The sequence below is a fragment of the Lontra canadensis genome, unplaced genomic scaffold (genome assembly GCF_010015895.1).
Source record: "Lontra canadensis isolate GAN:19392208 unplaced genomic scaffold, GSC_riverotter_1.0 scaffold35, whole genome shotgun sequence".
Lineage (NCBI taxonomy): Eukaryota > Metazoa > Chordata > Mammalia > Carnivora > Mustelidae > Lontra > Lontra canadensis.
The window spans coordinates 5,902,638-5,921,516 of NW_022631029.1; the positions used below are offsets into that span (position 1 = coordinate 5,902,638).

General features: G+C 57.1%; 1 protein-coding gene across 2 annotated transcripts in view; it reads right to left on the reverse strand.

Annotated features, from left to right (window-relative positions):
• Positions 1 to 285: 285 nt before the first annotated feature.
• CCDC12 (coiled-coil domain containing 12) overlaps positions 286 to 18,879 on the reverse strand; it is a 52,915-nt gene continuing 34,321 nt past the window's right edge. The window contains exons 4-9 of one of the 2 annotated variants that reach the window (XM_032867878.1): positions 5,074 to 5,153; positions 3,483 to 3,544; positions 3,215 to 3,249; positions 2,105 to 2,181; positions 1,925 to 2,008; positions 286 to 335 (exon numbers count right to left, since the gene is read on the reverse strand). In XM_032867878.1, coding sequence (XP_032723769.1) covers positions 1,926 to 2,008; positions 2,105 to 2,181; positions 3,215 to 3,249; positions 3,483 to 3,544; positions 5,074 to 5,153 — 337 coding nt within the window. In that variant the 3' untranslated portion in view covers positions 286 to 335; position 1,925. Of the gene's footprint in view, positions 336 to 1,633; positions 2,009 to 2,104; positions 2,182 to 3,214; positions 3,250 to 3,482; positions 3,545 to 5,073; positions 5,154 to 18,879 lie in introns of those variants that run through there. The other variant, XM_032867877.1, reaches the window with a different exon arrangement.

Here is an 18,879-nt window from a genome sequence, read left to right on the forward strand (position 1 = left end):
TGGTGTGTGTGTGTCTGTGTGTGTCACTTATTTTAATAAACACTCTTTGTTTCCAAGGTTACCACCCAGATCTTCCTCCTACCTAAGTTCCTGAGTTAGGGGAGCTGGGTGCCTCTTTTATCTCTGGCGAGAAAACCAACGTTCATTTTAAAGTCTGTAAGGAGGTCATGGTTTCAGTTCCTTGGGGATCAACTCTTCCACCTGGTGGGGTGGTACCCTTCTTCAAGGCACCGGTCTCCTCACATATTCTGTAACTTCTGTTCGTGCGCCCATCGTGCGTGATGGTGTCGGTTTTGCCCTTTCCGTGCACGCCGGTTTTCTGTAGTCATACAGAGCTGTAAACGCAGAAGCAAACCTTTCCTCAGCTCTCGGGGTTCCCACTCTGTGGGGCCGGCCACATGCTAGCCCCAGCGCCATCAAGAGAGTGGGAGCCTCGCCGGGAGTCTGAGGCATAAGCTGCCACAGACTAGCACCCTGTTTGTACAATAGTCCTGGGCCTGGAGGCACCTTCTCGTCTTTTATTCCCAGGAAGGGAAGGCCAGTCCCAGATGCCATGAGGCAGAGGGAGTCCGGCTCCAGCCTTGCCGCCCATGGGCAGGTGTGACCCGGGCTTGCTTGGGAACCAGAGTCCTGGGCCTGCCCGCTGCTCAGCGAGCCACCTACTGCTTTGGCCCTCCGTCAGACCTGCTCCCTTCCTGCACAGGTTACCTTCTCAGGGTAGTTTTTAGATGAAAGCATCTGCTTCATTGTATGAATGTGCTGGTGTTGGGGCACATGTACTCACTACAGCTCTGTGACCTGGGTCTTTGGCACTGTCCACCAGAGTCAGGCCAATGTTCCTCCAACTCAGCAGAAGGCAGGATGCACTGGGATGACACCAGGTGGGGGTGGGACACATGAGGGGAAACACTCAAGCGTGTTATCACTTTGGAGATGAAACTCTAGTTGGCCACAGGGACCTGGACTCAGCGCTGTGGCCAGTCACTCCGGATAGTCAGGTCCACAGACGAGGCTCATGGTCCCAATGCCAGGACCTTGGGGACCTAGGGCCTAAGACCACACCCCAAAACCAGGCTCTAATACCCTAGTCTCGAGGAGCCACCCCCCACCCCGGTGCAGGGGCCCCGTCCCAGGGAAGCCACAGTCTAGCTCTGACGGTGACGCAGGAACAGGAACCTCTGGGGGTTGTGGGAGTGAGACACAACAGTGCCAGGAGCCTTGAATCTGGCTCCACCTGGGAGGGAGGCTTGCCAGGACACAGCATACCCCCTCCACGTGCCCAGCCTCTCCCTTCTCTCTCACACTGTGAGGGGAACCACAGAGGACTGACACAGAGTGGGAGCCTCTCCAGGCTGGCCAGACGTTCCAGCAAGGCCCAGGCCTGTGGGAGGGCTTAGAGAAGCCTCTCAGACTCTCCCTGTCACCCACAGGTTTTAACATGACCGCCTGACTGGACCAGGACCCAGACTCGAAAGGTGGGGTCTGGGCCTTCTGCACTCCTCCAGCCTCGACATGCCTGGTCCAACACAGGGCTTCCTCGTGTGAAGCTTCAGCTCACAGCCGCCCTGTCTGGGGGCCCAAACCCACAGTGCCCCAGGGACCCCAAAAATATATAATAGGTTTCTGCCACACACATGGGTCTGCTTGCTTCTATTTCTAGGGATAAAAGAAACTTCCAATTACACAAATATGTACGGACACAGCAAGCCCACGGGGTTGCTGTTGGCTCTGCCCCTCTCGGCATGGTGAGGACCACTCAGGAGACAAGGAGCTGACCTCACCCCAGGCAAGGGTTTCTGGCTGGTGGGGCAGTGTAGTTCTGGAGCCAAATAGGAGGTAACAGCAAGCCCAGCCCCCACCCTTGCCCAAGGCCACCCGCCCATAGGACAGGCATGATGGTGGGGGTGGGGGGGATAAGGCATGCCTCAGTCGGAGTCGCAGGCCTCTTGCTCCGTCGTAGCGTCCACTGCAGAGGCGAGGCTGTCCTCCTGGCCTTTTAGCCTCTCACCTGAATGGATGATAGACAGAAGCAGTGGGGAGGGGCCCTGTGCTTGGGCCACCACCCAGAGGGCAGGGACCCCACCTTGCTAGGCCCTGTACTTACGGATCAGCTCGGCAATGGCCCTCTGGGTCCGTTTTTCTAGCTTCTCCAGCTTTTTAGCTACGTCTCTCTTGAGGTCCCTGTAGCAGGCAGGTGCGAGGAGGCCGGAAGGTGAGAGCTGGCTTGGTGTGGCCTTGGGACCCTCCCCTCCCAAAGCCCCTGTGGTGGTAGGAATCACACTCAGCTGCCTGAGGAGACCACCCTGGCGAGGCAGCCAGGACCTTCCCCTCTTCCCTCTCTGCACTCTCCCAAACCCGGCATCGGCCAACAGGCCCTGGCCCGCTGAGGCAGCAGCTGGTGTTGCAGACCCACCGACCATGGGCCCAAGTCAAGGTGTGCAAGGGTGGATGGCTGCTCAGGGTGGCCCTCTTAGTTTGGTCTCACTGTGGGTCCTGCTCCTCCCCCAGCCACATGCTCACTCTCGCCAGCAGGGGCTTCCAGAAGCACGCACACAGCCTACTCTCCCCACTCTGGGATTCCTAGGACGCACGCCCCATGCTTTTGTTTCAACAAATGAGAACACCTTCAGTGGGGCTGTGCCTGTCACAGGATCGCGGGTGCGAGGGATGCGGCCCGCCACTCTGGCCCAAAGTCAAGCAGAACACAAGCCCCAGGCCACACAGCCCTCTCTCACCCTCTGTATCAGCCTGGTCACAGGGGCACTGGGGAAGGACACGCAGTCCCCTTTCACAGGAGAGGAAACTGAGGCCCTAGCAGAACAGGCCAGGCGGTGGCAAACTGGGACAGAAATTGACGTCTGCCCTTCCCATCACCTTGCCTCCATCATGTGGCTCCGTGAGGGCCATGGCTGGCCTTGCTCAAATGCAACTCTCTGAGGTGGGCCGGATCCTCGCCCTTGCAGAAGGGACTTCTAGAGGGGACGGCTGCTGCTCCCTCTCCCCTTCCCGCCCTCCAGGTGTCGCTCCCACAGGCCTCCCTCTCACTCTCCCTTTATGCCCTGCCAGGAGGTTCTGCGGGCAGTTGTTAGCTCATGTAGCTGCGTGTCCACACCGTCCATCTCCCTGCTTTGAGGGCGGGAGAGGCCCAGCCGGAGGGCCGTGCCCAGCACGAGTGGCCAGTCAGTCTACGCTAGTCCTACGTGGCAGCGCTCACCAGTCAGGCTTCCGGGGCGCGAGGTTGGCCAGGTCCTGGGGAGGAAGCAGACACATGTCAGGACTGGAGAGGCCCAGCCCCAGGGCACAGAGGTAGAAAGCGGGGAACAAGGGAGGGAGGCAGGAGAGGGTCAGGGAAAGTGGGGTGGAAAGGGAATACAGAAGTGGAAAGACAGAACAGACAAAGCAGAAGAGAGGAGAGCATGGGGCAGGGAGAGGGAGCAGAGGAGGGCCCCCAGTGGGTTCCCGGAGCAAGTCAGGACGCTCACCACTTCCTCAATGATGGGCTCGGGCTTGGCGGCCTCCAGTTGCTCCTTCACCTTCTCTTCCACTAGAGGGTGCAAGACAACAACATAGGCCGGTCGGAAAGGTGCCGCCATTCGATGGGGCGCACCCTGCGGCCCGGGGAAGGGGGAGAGGGTGCAGGCGGGGACCCAGCCGTGGAGACCCTGGGCTTTCTTGGCCCTCTTGCGGGGCTCCCAACCTCCAGAGACTAAGACTGCAAAGGCAGCCCTGGAGGAAGAGCTTGGGGTTCCCAGGATGAAAGCAATCCTGGGGTGAAGGAGGGCCCGCAGAACTGGACCGCTAGAAAAGACAGCGCGCAGACCTCCAGCCGGGGCAGACCTCCAGCCAGAATGCTGGGCTGGTACTCTCCCCTGCTGGGAAATGCAAGCACTGCCTGCATATTTCCACAGACGGTTTTGTGAAGAACCATGAGGACCAGCTTTCCCGTACTCTAAAGGGGCTCCTGGGCTCTGAGGGTGTCCTCTGGGCCCTGGACTGGCCGGGACCCAGGTGTCTTTTCTTCCCATCCCATTTGGATATGTGTGACCTGGGGAACAGCTGTCCTCACGCATCTCCCAGCTACGCCCCGTGGCTGACCACGCACAGGGCCTATAGGTGATGAGACCAGGAGGGCCTTGCCCCCTGGGGACAGAAACCAGGAGCGCTAATGACAAGTCTGGGCTCCAGGAGCTTCCTCCGACCGACATCACTGTGGCCACGTGCTGCCTTCTGGCCCCTCAGCCCTGCCTTACTTCCCTCCAGCCACAGGTGCTGACCCAGTGGCATGGGACCACTCCCCGCCCCCTCCCTTGTCCGGCCTTACTGTCCCCCCAACAGTGCGGCCCACACCATGAAGCAAATCACCTGGAAAGCATGTGAATCTCGGGGCAAAGAACATGGGGAACCAGACTGGGCTGTGACTGAAGGGGCAACACTTTACTATTTTCAAGATAAACAATTACTCATTTATAACTTGGAGAATTCAAAACTGGTAACACAAAGGCTAAACACAGGGCCAGGGACCCCCAGGCTAGGAGACGCCCGGCATCTCCAGTGTGCAGCCCTCCCACGAGCTCCTGGCACTGAGCCGCTCCCCACACCGTGGGAGAAGGGCGGCCTCGGGGCCGGACCCTCGCCTGCCAGCATGAACGCCTCTCCCCTTCTCTGCGCCCGGCGGGCGTCTGCCCACAGCCCTCTGAGCGTCTGAACACCCTGCCCTTCTTCGGGGTCTCACTCGGACCCCCAGGTACCCACAGGACCCGCCCCACCCTTCCCGCTGCCCTTGCCGTCCCAGGGCCCCAGGGCCACTTCCGTCCCTCAGCCCAGAGAGGTCCTCCCAGGGGACGTGGCCTCTTCCCTCGCAGGTCCCCGGAAGGCCCTCGGGTGCCCTGAGTGCCTCTGCTGTCGTTCAACATGGGTTATGGCCCCACAGCTGTGAGATGGGGCCGGAGGCTCCTAGAAGCCCGACTTCAGCCCTGGCGCTGCCGGTTATTTCCCAAGGGAGCACGACACCTGCCGAGGCGGAGGCATCCAGGGGCGTCTCAGAGCAGAGGTGGAGCGACGCAGCCCACCTACCTGCGACTGGCTTGGCCGGGGGCACCCGCCTCCTCTTCAGGTCCTCATCCTCGGGGACATAGTTCCGCAGCCTGAGTTCCCTATGAGAGCAGACAACAGGCGGCGATGCAGCGGAGGGCATGGCCACCTCGGTCACCTCCAAGGTCGTGAATCAGACCCTAAGGAATCAGATTCCTCACGGGAATCAGACCGTGAGGAAGCCACACATGCTGGAGTCTCTCGGGAGACAGCTTGGTGAAGAGGGAAAGCACAGGAACAGAAGACTCATGGGGACAGGCCCCCGTTCTCTGAACCTCGGTCCCATCCCCTGCCAGGTAGCAGCTGGGCGGGCCACTCTGTCCTTGCCCAGAGCTGGGGCCGAGGAGCCTTGGGGAGCATTCACGGGCCACCCGTCCCGGAGGAACTCCATTTGACAGTTAGGGGACCTGAGAGTCCGAGAGGCTGCACCACTGCCATGATGTCCCAAGGCAGTAGCTGCAGCGTCTGACTTGGAGTCAGGGCCAGAGCTCCTGGACTGAGTTTCTCCTAAGGGAGAAAACCAAGTGGTCACCGGGTTCTCCAAGCCCGGCCTCCTCCTCAGAGCCTCTGAGGTCGGGAGCTGCTGGAGCAGAACTCAGATCTTGGTGGCAAGGGTGCACCTGTGCTAGGGGCAGGCAGCAAGGGCGGAGGACAGGAACAACGGTGTGTGAGGCTGAAGAGCCAGGCCCACCAGGACAGCCAGGAGAACAGCCCAGCCCCAAGGCCGCAAGAGCTCCTTAAAGTGCTCCTGGAAGGACCCTAAGAGCTCTGTGACGGCAGAGGAGCCACGGGGGGACCAGGATCACACAGTGGGCCTGCCTGGCCAGTCCCCTCGGGCAGGGTGGGCCACACCACGGACTTGCCGCCCTGGCTCAGCAGCTCATCCACCCCACGCCCCCACCCAGAGGCTTGCCTGCAGAAGCGGCCCTGGCCAAGCCCACAGGGTGGCAGAGCAGTTCCTGGGGGCTGCTGCTTAATAAAAACCAGAGACTGTGGGCCAGACCATTTCAGCCGTGAGGAAGCAGAAGTGACCCTGACACACCAGCCGGGGAAGCCTGGGCTGGGGGTCCTCCTTCCTCACTACCTCTTCTGAGCCCCTCAAGGACTGCCGGCCCCTCTGAAGTCCTAGACCTCCAGGATAGGGCCTGTTTCCCCAGCAGGAGGGCTCCCACCGTCCGTCACCTATGCCTATGCCGGGCAAAAACGCCACTCACGTCCCTGCGCAGCAAGCTTTTTTAGAGCCGAGGCAGCAGGTGTCTGTGGCCATTCACTTAGCAAGCGGCAGTAGTCTGAGTTGGGGAGTTCTCTGATGCCAATCATCCCCTAATTCACCAGCCCCACCAGTGCCCTTCTCTGCCAGGGCCCCCAGGGGCAGTGCCGGCACGGCCTGCATGCAGAAAACCTGCCGCCCACTCCCACAGGCCACCTCCTCTATGGAGTGGGGAAACCCACCCTGTCCTCTACCTGCTAATGGCTCCCTTGGGCCCACTGGCAAATGCCACGGAGGCACCAGGAGAGAAAGCCGCGAGTGATTTGGTGCAGGTACTTTCGTTCACAACAGGGTGGGGAGAGAAGCGGAAGAGAAACTGGGTGTGGGCAGAAGACTGCAGGGGTTAGTGAGAAAGAAAACCCCTATCACTCTCAGAAACCAGCTCCAGGGCTGTGTGAGAAATCAGCAGGCAAGAGGGGAGGCCACTGGGAACTGTGCCAGGGCTCACGGCAAAAGCGAGTGCCCACACCCCGGCCCCCTCGCTGCTCAGGCTTCAGAAAACACTGGAACAGGGAGGACATGGCAGGGGGACAGGGAGAGGCAGCACAACAGGAAAGAGCAGCACGGCCAGGGGACTGGCCACCCAGCACCCCCATGTCCTGCAGCAGCCCCGCTTCCTGCTGCCCCCTGCGCCCCTGGAGCTGAGTAAGGGTCCTGGAGTCATGGACACATGGGTCCCGGTCACTGTGGGACTGTCCCATCTGGGCCTCAGTTTCCACATCAGTAAATAGTAAACTTGATACTGCCCAGCTGTGTCAAGCTAGGTCCAAGCCCTCCTTGCTTGACTCTGTGAGACCTAATGAAGAGACTGCCTCTCACTAATCCCCAACTAACTAGCCCTCCCCTATGCCTACACTGACATGGGACAAGAGCCTCAGGGGCAGGTCATGGGGGCAATGGATTCTGCTCAGGGCCTGGTCTTTCCAACATGGGACCAAGGTTTAACCGCCTGCTTCTGCAAACAACTTGAAAAACCTGACAACAGGGGACCTGGGTAGCTTGGTCTGTTAAGCGTCTGCCTTCGGCTCAGGTCACGATCCCAGAGTCCTGGGATCGAGTCCCATATAGGGCTCCTTGCTCAGTGGGGAGCCTGCTCTCCCTTTGCCCCTCCCCCTGCTCATGCTCTCTCTTTCAAATAAATAAATAAAATCTTTAAACAGTAAGAACAGGGGCGCCTGGGTGGCTCAGTGGGTTAAACCTCTGCCTTCAGCTCAGGTCATGATCTCAGAGTCCTGGGATCAAGCCCCGCGTTAGGCTTGCTGCTCAGCAGGGGGCCTGCTTCCCCTTCTCTCTCTGCCTACTTGTGATCTCTCTCTGTCAAATAAATATATAAAATCTTTAAAAAAAAATCCATTTGTTAGCCTTGGACAAGTACCTGGGCAACCAGGATCAGAGGGGCTGCGATCACAGAGAGGGGGGCAGTGCAACAGGTGAGGCTGACCCTGGGCACCTCTTCTCCCTTAAAGCACCCACTTACATGCAGAGGCTAAAAAGCAGAGACCCCAAGCAGAGCTTCCCGCCAACCCATGGGCTGAAGAGACAGAAGTCTGCATCAGTGCGAGGAAGGAAGCCACTTCCTAAGTCCTGAGAGGGTGAGTGAGGGCATCCGTAACCAAACCACCTGCCAGAAGCTGGAATACATCTCCGGAAGAAAATAGATGATTCGGAACCCCAAATTATCCCCAGGACTTTTCATACACAACATCCAGGATTCTACCAAAGCCATGAGAAAAATAAATAAATAAAGATGCCAGAGATACACCCAAAGAAGATCCAGACATTAAAATGATTAGAAATGAAATACAAAACTGAAATTAATGAAAGTTCGGGAAGGCCTCTCACACAACGGAGAACTGCAGCAGAGAATGTGAAACTGTAAAAATTAATCAAATGGGAATTCTACAACTGGAAATCTAACCAAAGCTAAAAGAGCTCAATAAATGGGTTCCACTAGAGCTTAGAACAACGAAAGGGGGGATTAGGGAACCACAAGGTAAGTCAGAAAATATCCAGACCAAGGCATAGAGGAAAAAATGTTGGGAAATACAAAAAAGAACAGGAGAGACTCATAGGACGTGGCGGAAAGAGCTAACATAACATGTAATGAGACTCCCAGGAGCAATATTTAAAGAGATAATAACTGAAAATTTCACAAAATAAGTGGAAAACATCGAGCCGAGCCACACACAGATGAAAGAAACACTGGGAACTCCAAAGAAGAGCTCAGTCAGGCAAATCATTATCAAACTACTCAACGCCAAAGATAAATTCTTAAATTAGGTAGACACGTGGCCTTCAAAGGAAAACCTAAGACGAACAGCTGACTTCTCGACAGAAACAATGGAAACCGTAAAACAATGGAGTGATACATGGCCAAGGCCAGGAGTCATGAGAATGCTGCACCAGAGTGATACATTGAGATAAACTAGCCTTCAAAAAGGGGCACCTGGGGGCGCCTGGGTGGCTCAGTGGGTTAAGCCGCTGCCTTCGGCTCAGGTCATGATCTCAAGGTCCTGGGATCGAGTCCCGCGTCGGGCTCTCTGCTCAGTGGGGAGCCTGCTTCCCTCTCTCTCTTTCTCTCTCTCTCTGCCTGCCTCTCTGTCTACTTGTGATCCCTCTCTGTCAAATAAATAAATAAAATCTTAAAAAAAAAGGGGGGGGACACCTGGGTGGCTCAGTCGGGTAAGTATCTGACTCTTGACTTCGGCTCAGGTCATGATCTCAGGGTCGTGGGATCGAGCCTACCATCGGGCTCTATATTCAGTGGAAAATCTGCTTGGGATTCTCTTACCCTCTCCCTCTGCCCTCCTCGGTGCTTGTGTGCTCTCTCTCTCAGATAAACAAATAAATCTTAAAAAAAAAAAAAAAAAAAAAGCCTTCAAAGAAAAACTAGCAAAACTGGCCGTCAGGGAATCTGTCAAGAAATACTAAGGGGAGTGCTTTTGACTGAAGGAAAACCATTTCCTTCAGTCAGTTGCAGAAGGAATGTAGAAGGAATTGCAGAAGAAATGAAATGCATGAGACAGAGTAAATATGCAGGGAAATCTAAAAGAATACTGACTGTACAAAATACTCATAATGACTCCTGGGATAGAAAATGCAGCATTGGGGATGACTGGCTGCACGAGAAATGGTATGGATTTTTTTTTTTTTTTAAATTAGGCTCCATATCCAATGTGGGACTTGAACTCATGACCCTGAGATCAAGAGTCGGATGCTCTACTGACTGAGCCAGCCCGGTGCAAATACCCTGGGCCACCCCCAGGTCCCTCCATGTGGGCAGCCATCGTCTGAGCTGAGCCTATCTCTCCTACAGAGTGGGCACAGACACAGAAGCCATCTGGGTACCCCCAATTTCACCCTCTCTGTTCCAGTGCCCCCTGTGTCCCCTAAACAAGGCTCAGCCTCTTCACACAGTCCTGACCTCATTCCCCATTGGTCCTCACAGGCTACTTTCCAATCAAATGTCCCCTGGGTCACTGCCACCCCTGTCTGCTACACTTTCCTGCCCCTGGGCTTCAAGACCTAACTCAATCAGATGGCATACTGGGCAGCCCAAAGATTGCCATCCACCCCAAGACACAGCAGACGACTCCTCTCCTGTGCCTCCCCTTGGCCCTCCCCTCTCTGCAGCAGCCCGCACACCCCATGCACGTGGCCCTTTTGTGGCTGTCCCGCGCACCCCCTGCCCCACAAGCTCCCAGAAAGTAAGCCCCAGCACTCCACTGCCAACTCACACTTGTCTCCACTCCACAGAGGAATTCAGGGAGGGCATGTGGTGGGCGGCCTGGGGCTCTCTGGGCATTATAGTACTTGTGAAGACAATCCCGGAAGCAGAGAATTTGTGCCCAGGAGATTCACAAAAGGCAGGAATGTGGCCAGGCCAGGGCAGCCAATTCCTCAGGGCCTTCTGCTGTGTTTGTAAGCAAAGCAGCAGTGATACCCATGTTCACATCCTATGGAGTCTCCTTAAACAGGGGAAATACCTGTTTCCATCTCCTCTCCTCCACTCCCTCCCCGGGTATCTAAGGAGACCTAGCAAGAGCCTGAGCAGGATCAGTGACCACTGTGAGGTCTCCCTCAAGGCCAGCTGCGGGGACCCCGGGCGTGGGCTGGCCAGGGAGATTCTGGGGAAATCACCTCCCACAGATGTCCCTCAAGAGAAGGGGGAGGAGAAAGTTGGTATTCTCTGTAAAATATGAAACTCTGCCCAGGAGCAGAGTTCTAGAATGTCCACATTAAGGAGGTTTCCAGATGATCTGGAAGGTCCAACCCTTTCACTGGCAAACAGGTCTCAGAGAAAGCCTGCTGCTCATGGAGGGTTCTTAGCCCTCGGCTACTTTGCCCTTATCCGTGCTCCCAGCCTTACACTCGGGGACACCAGACCCTTGTCTCACCCCTTCGCCCTCAGCCCCTGCCCTGGGCCCTAAGAACACAGCCCACCCCACCCAGCTATCTAGGTCTCTCCTACCAACACAGGCTCCTCCAGAACCAGAGAAAGGTGGGGAGGGTCTTGAAGCTCTCCTCCCACTAGCTGAACACAGGGCAGGCCAAGCCCAAGACAGGCCTGGGAGGTCCTGGAGGCCAGCCCTGGCTGAAGACAGTAGCTCTGACCACAGATGGCTTTCAGCTTGCACATCCGGGGTCCGGAGCCATGGGCCTCTTCCAGGGATGGACGGACGGACACACACACACACACACACACACACACACACCCCCAACAACCTTCTGTGTGCTTTGGGCTCTGCACACGCACGCTCACCCCCGTGTCTAATGTAGACAAGGCCTGGTTTGTGGCGACCAGAGGCCAGACCCCTGAGGCCCGTGAAAACAAGGTGACAAGCAACTGTCCCAAACGGTTCACAAGTGCTCCGGAGGCTGGTGGTCACTTCCTTCCAGACAGATTAGAGTGTTCAAACCCCATGACCTGATAAGCCTGCTCTGGGGAAATTATACCATAGAAATAGTACCAAAACAGGGTCAAATAAAACCGAATGTTCCACACAGAAATGCTTCTGGTAGCATCATCTGTAACATCCCCAGGCAGACATTTCTGGGCTCTCTTCTGGCAGAGTCCCCCAGAGGACACTGCAAGCACCCCGCCCAGACAGTGGCCACGATGGGAGCAGGGGGCGGGGGGAATGGTCCAGCTTAGGACAGTGTCTCAGAACACCTGGAAACTTCCCTAGAAGTAAAGTACAAGGTTGGTATGGAACACGGACACTGGAAACAGATGGACTGTAGCGATTCTTATTTGGTGGCTGCTCAGCAGTTTAATTTGGGAAACTTGATGGTTGGTCTGATAGTAAATGAAAGTTTGAAAGAGCCCAGCGGCTTCCCCACTCATGGGCAGAAGACACTGTACTCCGGCTGTCCTCCCAAAGGGCAACGCTGGCCATACTATGGGGACAGGTACAGACAGAGGGCAGTCAAAGCGCCCCCCCTTCTACCCAGCCAGCCAACCCGCCCCAGGCCTCCCATCCTATTGACAGAGAAAGTGTGGCACAAGAACAGACCATGTGCTGGATGGGGGTCACATCCCACGGACAAAGCCTCTCACGTAACCCCTGGCCAAAGACTCGTCCGAGGGCTTCAGGGAAAGGGGTGGGAGCTCCCATATCCTCCCACCCTTGATGTCCAGCCCCCACCCCAAAGCGCAGGCCAAGATGGATGGGACGATGCTTCCTTCTCCACGGAACACCCTCCACGTGCTGCCTCTCAGGACTGCCCTTCAACATCAGGCAGATACTTCCCAGATGTGGAAAACAGTCCACAGAGAGACTCATGGATGTGCCCAAGAGCCTCAGAGGGCAGGAGAAGCCAGAGCCAGAATCCCAGCCCAGGTGTCTGGCCTCATGGCGGACCCCAGCCCCCCTCACCAAGTTCCTTAGGGACCGGCAGTCACGTGGAAAAGGAAAGGCCAGCTGACAGCACGCCGAGGAGTCCTGCCCAGGTCTGCAGCTGGGTCAGCCTGCGCTCCGGGCCCTCAGTGTTTTTGAAGGAAAAAAAAATCATGCTGGCCATTCCCGCATCTTCTCACTCTCCGGAGTGTGGCCCACAGCACCATTCTTGAAACTCCTCCTCCCTCCCCAGATCCCATCCTCCCAGCTTCCCAGCCTCCAGGACCCTCCCTCAGCCCCTGATATCACAGTGGGTCACAGGCGTTAGAAGAAGAAGGGGCTTTAGAAATCTAGAAGAGAAAGGCAGTCAGGCCTTGTCTTAAAAACAGGGCGGCCAAAAGCACCAGGGCTGGGCAGGGGTGAGAAGCCCCACCCAAGTTCACCCCACTGTGTCAGCCCCAAGGCCCACCAAGGGTACCAGGTGTCCAGTCCCTGATGGTTTGGAACAGCCAGCAGCTGGCCAAGGCCATACCCAGGGCCAAGCACGAGTTAATTCAGGCCCCTCTGTCTAGCTCGAGCTGCCAAATCTGGCTCGTGTGGTCCGTACCCACTGACACCCAAGACTCTGTAGGGCCCAGGACATGTTCCCTAGACTTCCAGGCTGGGCTCCACACCCATCTGACCTGAAAATGCACAGCTGACGGGCATTTGAAGTACTAGAAACAGATGATGTACCGAAAATCAAGGACTGAAGAAGAAACGATGAGCAATACTCCCTCCAAAAATAATAAGCAGCCACTGAGTTCGAAGAAGTATATTTATCAAAAGATGATCAGAACACAATGTGTGGAAAAAGGTCACAAACAGCAGGAATCTATAACTTCAGTACTTTAAGTATCAATTCAAATCTTAAAAGAGGAGACGGCAAAGGTCTGGGCAGCCGAGCCAGATCCCAAAGGGCACACAGGATGAGACCTGAACTGGCCACACTGGCTGTCTGGGGACAGATGGCGGTTGGGGGGCAGGGGGGAGGGAGCCTGCACAGCCCACTGCCTCCCACGCTCCTGGGCCCCACCTGTCCCACAGGCCACACTGGGGAGGTAGATGGTGCTCAACCGCACGGGGCTGCCCCGGGCTGTAAGCCCCAGTTGAAACCTCTTCTCACCACACCGCTGCCCAGCCTCCCTGATGCCTGTCCCACCGGCCCCAGCCACGAGCCACGAGCGCAAAGGGGCCAAAGGCCTCCCTGTGCCTGCGCACCTGGGAGAGGCGCGAAGGGCGAAGGCAGCGGAACGAACAGGCAGGGCCCTGGGAGCGCGCAGGCGGGGGCCGGGCGGGACTCCCAGCACTGGATGCTTCGGCTCAGCTGGGAGAGCACGGGCAAGTCGCTTCACCCGCATGAGGTGAGGTTCCTTCACCTCGCAGGCGACCACACCTGCTCCCGGAACAGGGAGGGAGAACTCATGAGAAGGGCTTGGGAAGCCCTGATGATCACGACCGACAAGATCAGGGCTTCTTCCCAGGCAGAAGGGACCCGGCCACCCTCCCCGGTTCCCCTGCCTGGAAGGGAAGCGACTGGCCTGCTCGAATGGTGAACACCTCCTTCTTACACCAGTCCTCTTCCTGACTCACTGTCCCTCGACCCAGGGCCTACGCCTGAGTGGCAGGGCCAGGAGAAGCAGGGTGACCCACGGAGCCACAGTCCATCCCACTGCCACGGACCGGGCCCAGAGCACATGGAGGTGACTCAGGAGGAGTGGGTGAGAGCCACCCCGAGATCACCACGAGAGTGGGATCAAGGTGACATCATGGCTGTGCAAGCACAAGACACTGTCCCAGAGACCCAGCTCGCAGATGAGAAGGCCCGACACTTGCCAGCCTGCAAGGTTCGGGCACTGGGCCAGGCCTGGGCCGGGCCTCAGCCGGGGTGGGACCTCTCTCCACACGGAGCTGCAGAACTGGTTTTCCATCCTGAAGAACGAGGGCTTGGGGCCCAGTTTCTGCGGTAGCAGTCTGTGACACCCAGTCCGGAGTGAGCGACTGTCCCTGCGTGGTGACTGCTCCAGCTGGGGGCATACCTTGATCCGGAGGAGAAGGGAGGAGCTGGTGGCGGGGAGCTGAGGGTTTGAGGCTTGCTTGTTCAGGCACGCAACAAGACATGCTCTCCTGCCCCACGCCCGCTAGGGTGTGCAGCACCTCCCCCCCTCCCCGCTGCCAGGGTGGCCGTGACTGTCAGCTAAAACCCTCCCCCAGACACCCAACTGTGGCACACGGATCAGCTGACTTGCCCTCAGGAGGAAGTGACCAAGGCTTTAAAAAAAAAACATAAAAGCTGACAGAAAAGCCCCTCTCGGTGGGCCAGTTTTCCAGGGCTGCCGGGTCCTGTCTTACCAAGGCCATACGCAAGGGGCTGTGTTAAGACAGGAGTCTCAGGGGCGCCTGGGTGGCTCAGTGGGTTGAGCCTCTGCCTTCAGCTCAAGTCATGATCCCAGGGTCTTGGAATCAAGCCCCGCATCAGGCTCTCTGCTCAGCGGGGAGCCTGCTTCCTCCCCTCTCTCTGCCTGCTTGTGATCTCTCTGTCAAATAAATAAATAAAATATTTTAAAAAAGAGAGAGAGGAGTCTGGGACACCCCTCAGAGTGAGCTATAGGGAGGGTGGCTGGAAGAGAGTGGTTCCAGCCCAGACAACAAGCAGAGGCCTTCTGGGAAGGCAAACACGGCTTCCCTTCCTACAGGGCCTGGCTTGGGCTGGTCTACCTTCAAGGGACTGACTCCCCACCCCAGTGGGGATTTGCTTGTATGGGGACAGGGCAGAATTTATCCTGGAGAGTCATACAGATTTTAAGAAGACATAATGGATCTACAGATTCCATGCAATTCCAATCAAAATCCTAGCAAGCTTTTTAAAAAATAGATATTAACGAGCCAATTTTAAAGTTTATAAGGAAAGGCAAAGGAACCGGAAGAGCCTAAGATTCTGAGAAGTGTCCTTAGGCAAACAGGCGAGAGCCCAGGCAGAGAGGAAGCGGGGTGATTCTCTAGTCTAGCAGGCAAGGAGTGAGGTCCCAGGGGTGCCTGCCTCCGATCCTGCTGGGTGCTTCCGTTTCCTTGGCCTCCTGCCCCGGCCCCACACGGCACCTGCCAAATGATGGCACACAACAGCTTCGCTGAAGCTCAGCTGTATCAGGGGGTGGGGGGAGTGTGTCCCCATGAAGGACCTGAACCATTCATTTCTCAGCCTTACTTCTTCTCTCATCCACCCCCCCTTGCTGTCTCCCCAACCACTGCCGCATTTGCCAAGTGACCACAGCCTGTGTGAGAGTTCCGCCTTCTCCACGTGTCTGGAGTCCCTCAGCTCTCTCAGGAAAGCCTCAAAGTGACTTCTTTCTGCCCAGAGCCCAGCATGAGCCAGACAGAAAGTGATGGTATTTGTCGCGCTCATCAGAGAAGCGAGCGTTACTGTGCTCCCCCTCTTTCTGCCGGAGATACTCGGGTGAGGCTCACTGAGGCAACGGGACTGGCCAGGGCCAGAAGGCTAGTACCTGGCGGGCCTGGCCTCCCACCCGGAGCTGCTCCCAAGCCCTGAGCTCCCTCCATCTGCCTGGTTTCTACAGTTTTGGGGCCCTGCTGCTGCACAAAGAACAGTCTCAATTTTTCTTACTTTGCTCAGTCCCGTCTGTAACCAGAAGCACATGATGAACGTCTGGGAAGTCCATCTGGGAAGTTCATCACCAGCCAGAGACACGGGCGGCCCCACCCATAAGCCTGTGCAGCACCTACGGGGCCACCATGTTAACCCTCCCTCCCTGCTCCAGGGACCTGTACGAAGCCTGTGCTGGGCTTTCCAAGCCATAGGTCAGAGGGTGTCTGTCCTGCCTCCCCAACAAGAGGTTACCCCACTCACCCCTCCACCCTGCTGGTTCATGCCTCTGAGCCTTCTCTGCCCAAGTCCTACCCACTAAGATTCCAGACCCAATGCAAGAGGAATGTTCTCCGTAAGGCCTTGTCCTGCTGCCCCTGGCTGAAGGCAGCCCAGAGTGAGCCCTGCGTTCCTCTCAGGACACTTAAGAAGGGCTGGTGCCCACAGAGGTGCCCATCTGGCACCTGGGCTCAGCGAGGGCCGACCTGGACCGAAGCAGACCGTTCTTACCTCCCAGGAGCCAAGGAAGCAAAGATGCTCACTGCTAACCGGCTTCTGAGATCATCCCTGCCCCCGCCCCCATCTTCGGTGCAGCTGGAAGGTGGCCCCTTCTCCCCACTGGCAGAGAGGGCCATGGCAGGGGCTGTGGCCTAGAGGCTCTGTAGAGCACGCTCCCAAGCCATAAGCATCCTGCTGGGAGTCCCTTTCCAGATTTGGGGTACCGATGAGGAGAAAGGTCCTCTCTTGCCTAGGACAGACCCAGATTCTACGGTCTCAGGCTTTTCCTGGAAAGCCCACGGCCACACCTCAGACCCTGCAGTCTGGGCTTAAACCCACAGGGGTCTGGCCACTTGGTACAGGGACTAAAGCTCTGCCCTGCCCTGCCCTCCGGAATAACCTGGGTGGCCCCTTTGCTCTAAGCCTGTTCAAGTCAGGAGAGTCCCCTTTTCCTGTGGGGGTTACAAATTCAGGCACAGCTCCACGCCTGCCTCAGGCGGAGCTTCCTGACAAGCAAGGCAGTGACTGAGCAGCAGAGGGACCAACACAGAAGCCATGCTCCTGACTCCCAGGCCAGACCTGTCCCCCACACACCCTGCCTTATAGAAGGCAGCGTCAGAAAAGTGGGAGAACAGGATGGAAGTAGAACTCAATTGAGTGTCCCACAGGTTTGGTCTCTGGGCAGCTCTGAGCGGGTCTTCCTGCCTCCCCTACCGGCCCCCACCTGTCCAGCCCCCGCAGGCTCAAGAAGGGACTTCAGAGGGGGTCTCTCAGGCTTTGCCACAAATGACTCACTAAGGCCTAGAAGGTGAACTAGGGCTCTCTTACCCAGAGCTCCGGCACAGGAACCTGGGGCCCTGTGGCCCTTTCTTTTCACACTGTTTTTGTGATGAAATCTCTCAGGCACACAGAAATAGAGAATAACACCACACTTGTGCTCTCTTCCTCAACAAAAGCAACACTGCCGTTTTTTGAGACAGGTTTGTTCCTGGCCCCCCCTCGCCCTGCCTTTTTGTTAAAGGAATGGTATATCGTGGCTGGTGAAAGCCTTTCCCTAATCCAGTTTCCTCCTGGCTTCCCAGCAGCCAACCTGAGGGTGGGAGCGGGTGCACGACACGAGCATGGCCCCATTTCCATGGCTTCCATTCCACTGCCCTCTTCCCAGTTTGTCCCCCTCCAGAGAACATGTGCCCCATGAGGGCAGGGGTGGTGTTTTGTCCACAGCCGCCTCCCAGGCCAAATCAGAAAAGCAATCAAGTCAGGACTTGCAGAACAAGTAACACCTCTATCATCGTGTGGGTTTCTGAATTTCATATGAATGTTCCTGCCCTGTCTGTTCTCAATTCTGAAGCCTGCTCTTCCCTCCGTCGACACCACGTTCGAGATTCCATCACACGACTCAACAATCAACTGTTCTACCGTATGACCCTGCTCACCACTGACCCTTCTCTTTCTCATCCAGGAGGAGGTGGATGAGAGCACCAACGTCCCAGCAAAGCGAAGACAGCCCAGAAATCAGGACTCTAGGCTCTAGCCAGCGATCGACTGAGAACCTAAGTTAAGAACAAACCAGCAGAAAACCACAGGTTCCCCCAGCAGGTCCCAGAGAACAGGGGAAACCGTGCAGGTATGCACCCCCAAACCACACATGTGAGGTCACCTGGCAAAAGAGCAAGGACGGAGCCATCATCTTGGGTACCAGTGAGGGGCCCCTGAGGTGCTGGTGGAGGGGCCAGACCCAACAGGGAAGCACAGAGCCCAGCACCTAAGGTGGCGGGGTCCCAGCACCACCCACCTCTCAGCACAGAGCCATTGCCAACTCTGATGAACAACCGAGGGGGCAAGGACCCTCTGGGGCTGCCTGTGAGGGCAGTATGAACCCCCTCTGTAAACTTGCAAGTCACAAAGGTGCACACACACGCACACACACACATACCCTGGGGGATGAAGACACCCGTCTGGTTTGAGATCAGCTCCAGATGAGGGGCCCGCCCCCGGGGGAGGTTCCCCTCACACTGGTAAGGTCAACATAAGGCCGTGGCATCAGGAAGTTCTGCTCCCTCCTCCGGGGAGGGTCCCCCCCTCTGGCTATCCCCCCTCAAAGCACAGCCTTCCCCGGGGAAGTTTTCTTCAGACATCAATATCCACTACCCGACGCAAGCAGATGCCTTCAAGCCCTGGGCCTTGAGGAAACTGCTCAGGACAGAGGACATCAAGGTGACCTGCCCATTCAGAGACCAAGTCTGATCCCAAGCACAGCTCCCCCGCTGGCCTTGTGGCCCGAGTTCAAGGCTGGGCGTGGGAGGGAGGGCCCGAGAGCCCGGAACTCTGGCATGGAAGTGCTGGGCGGGCAGGAAGGCTCTCCCCAGCTCATGAAGACCAACCAGCTCCTGCCCGCCCCACACTGCGGATTTGCCGATGTTTCACAGGTACTTTTGAGGCAAAGCAGCCCCCGAGCTGAGCTCCACAGGAAAACTGACCCGTGGCAGGTGGAGGGGAGAGGAAGGCATGGACAAGGAACCCAGGCTGGGAGAACAGCA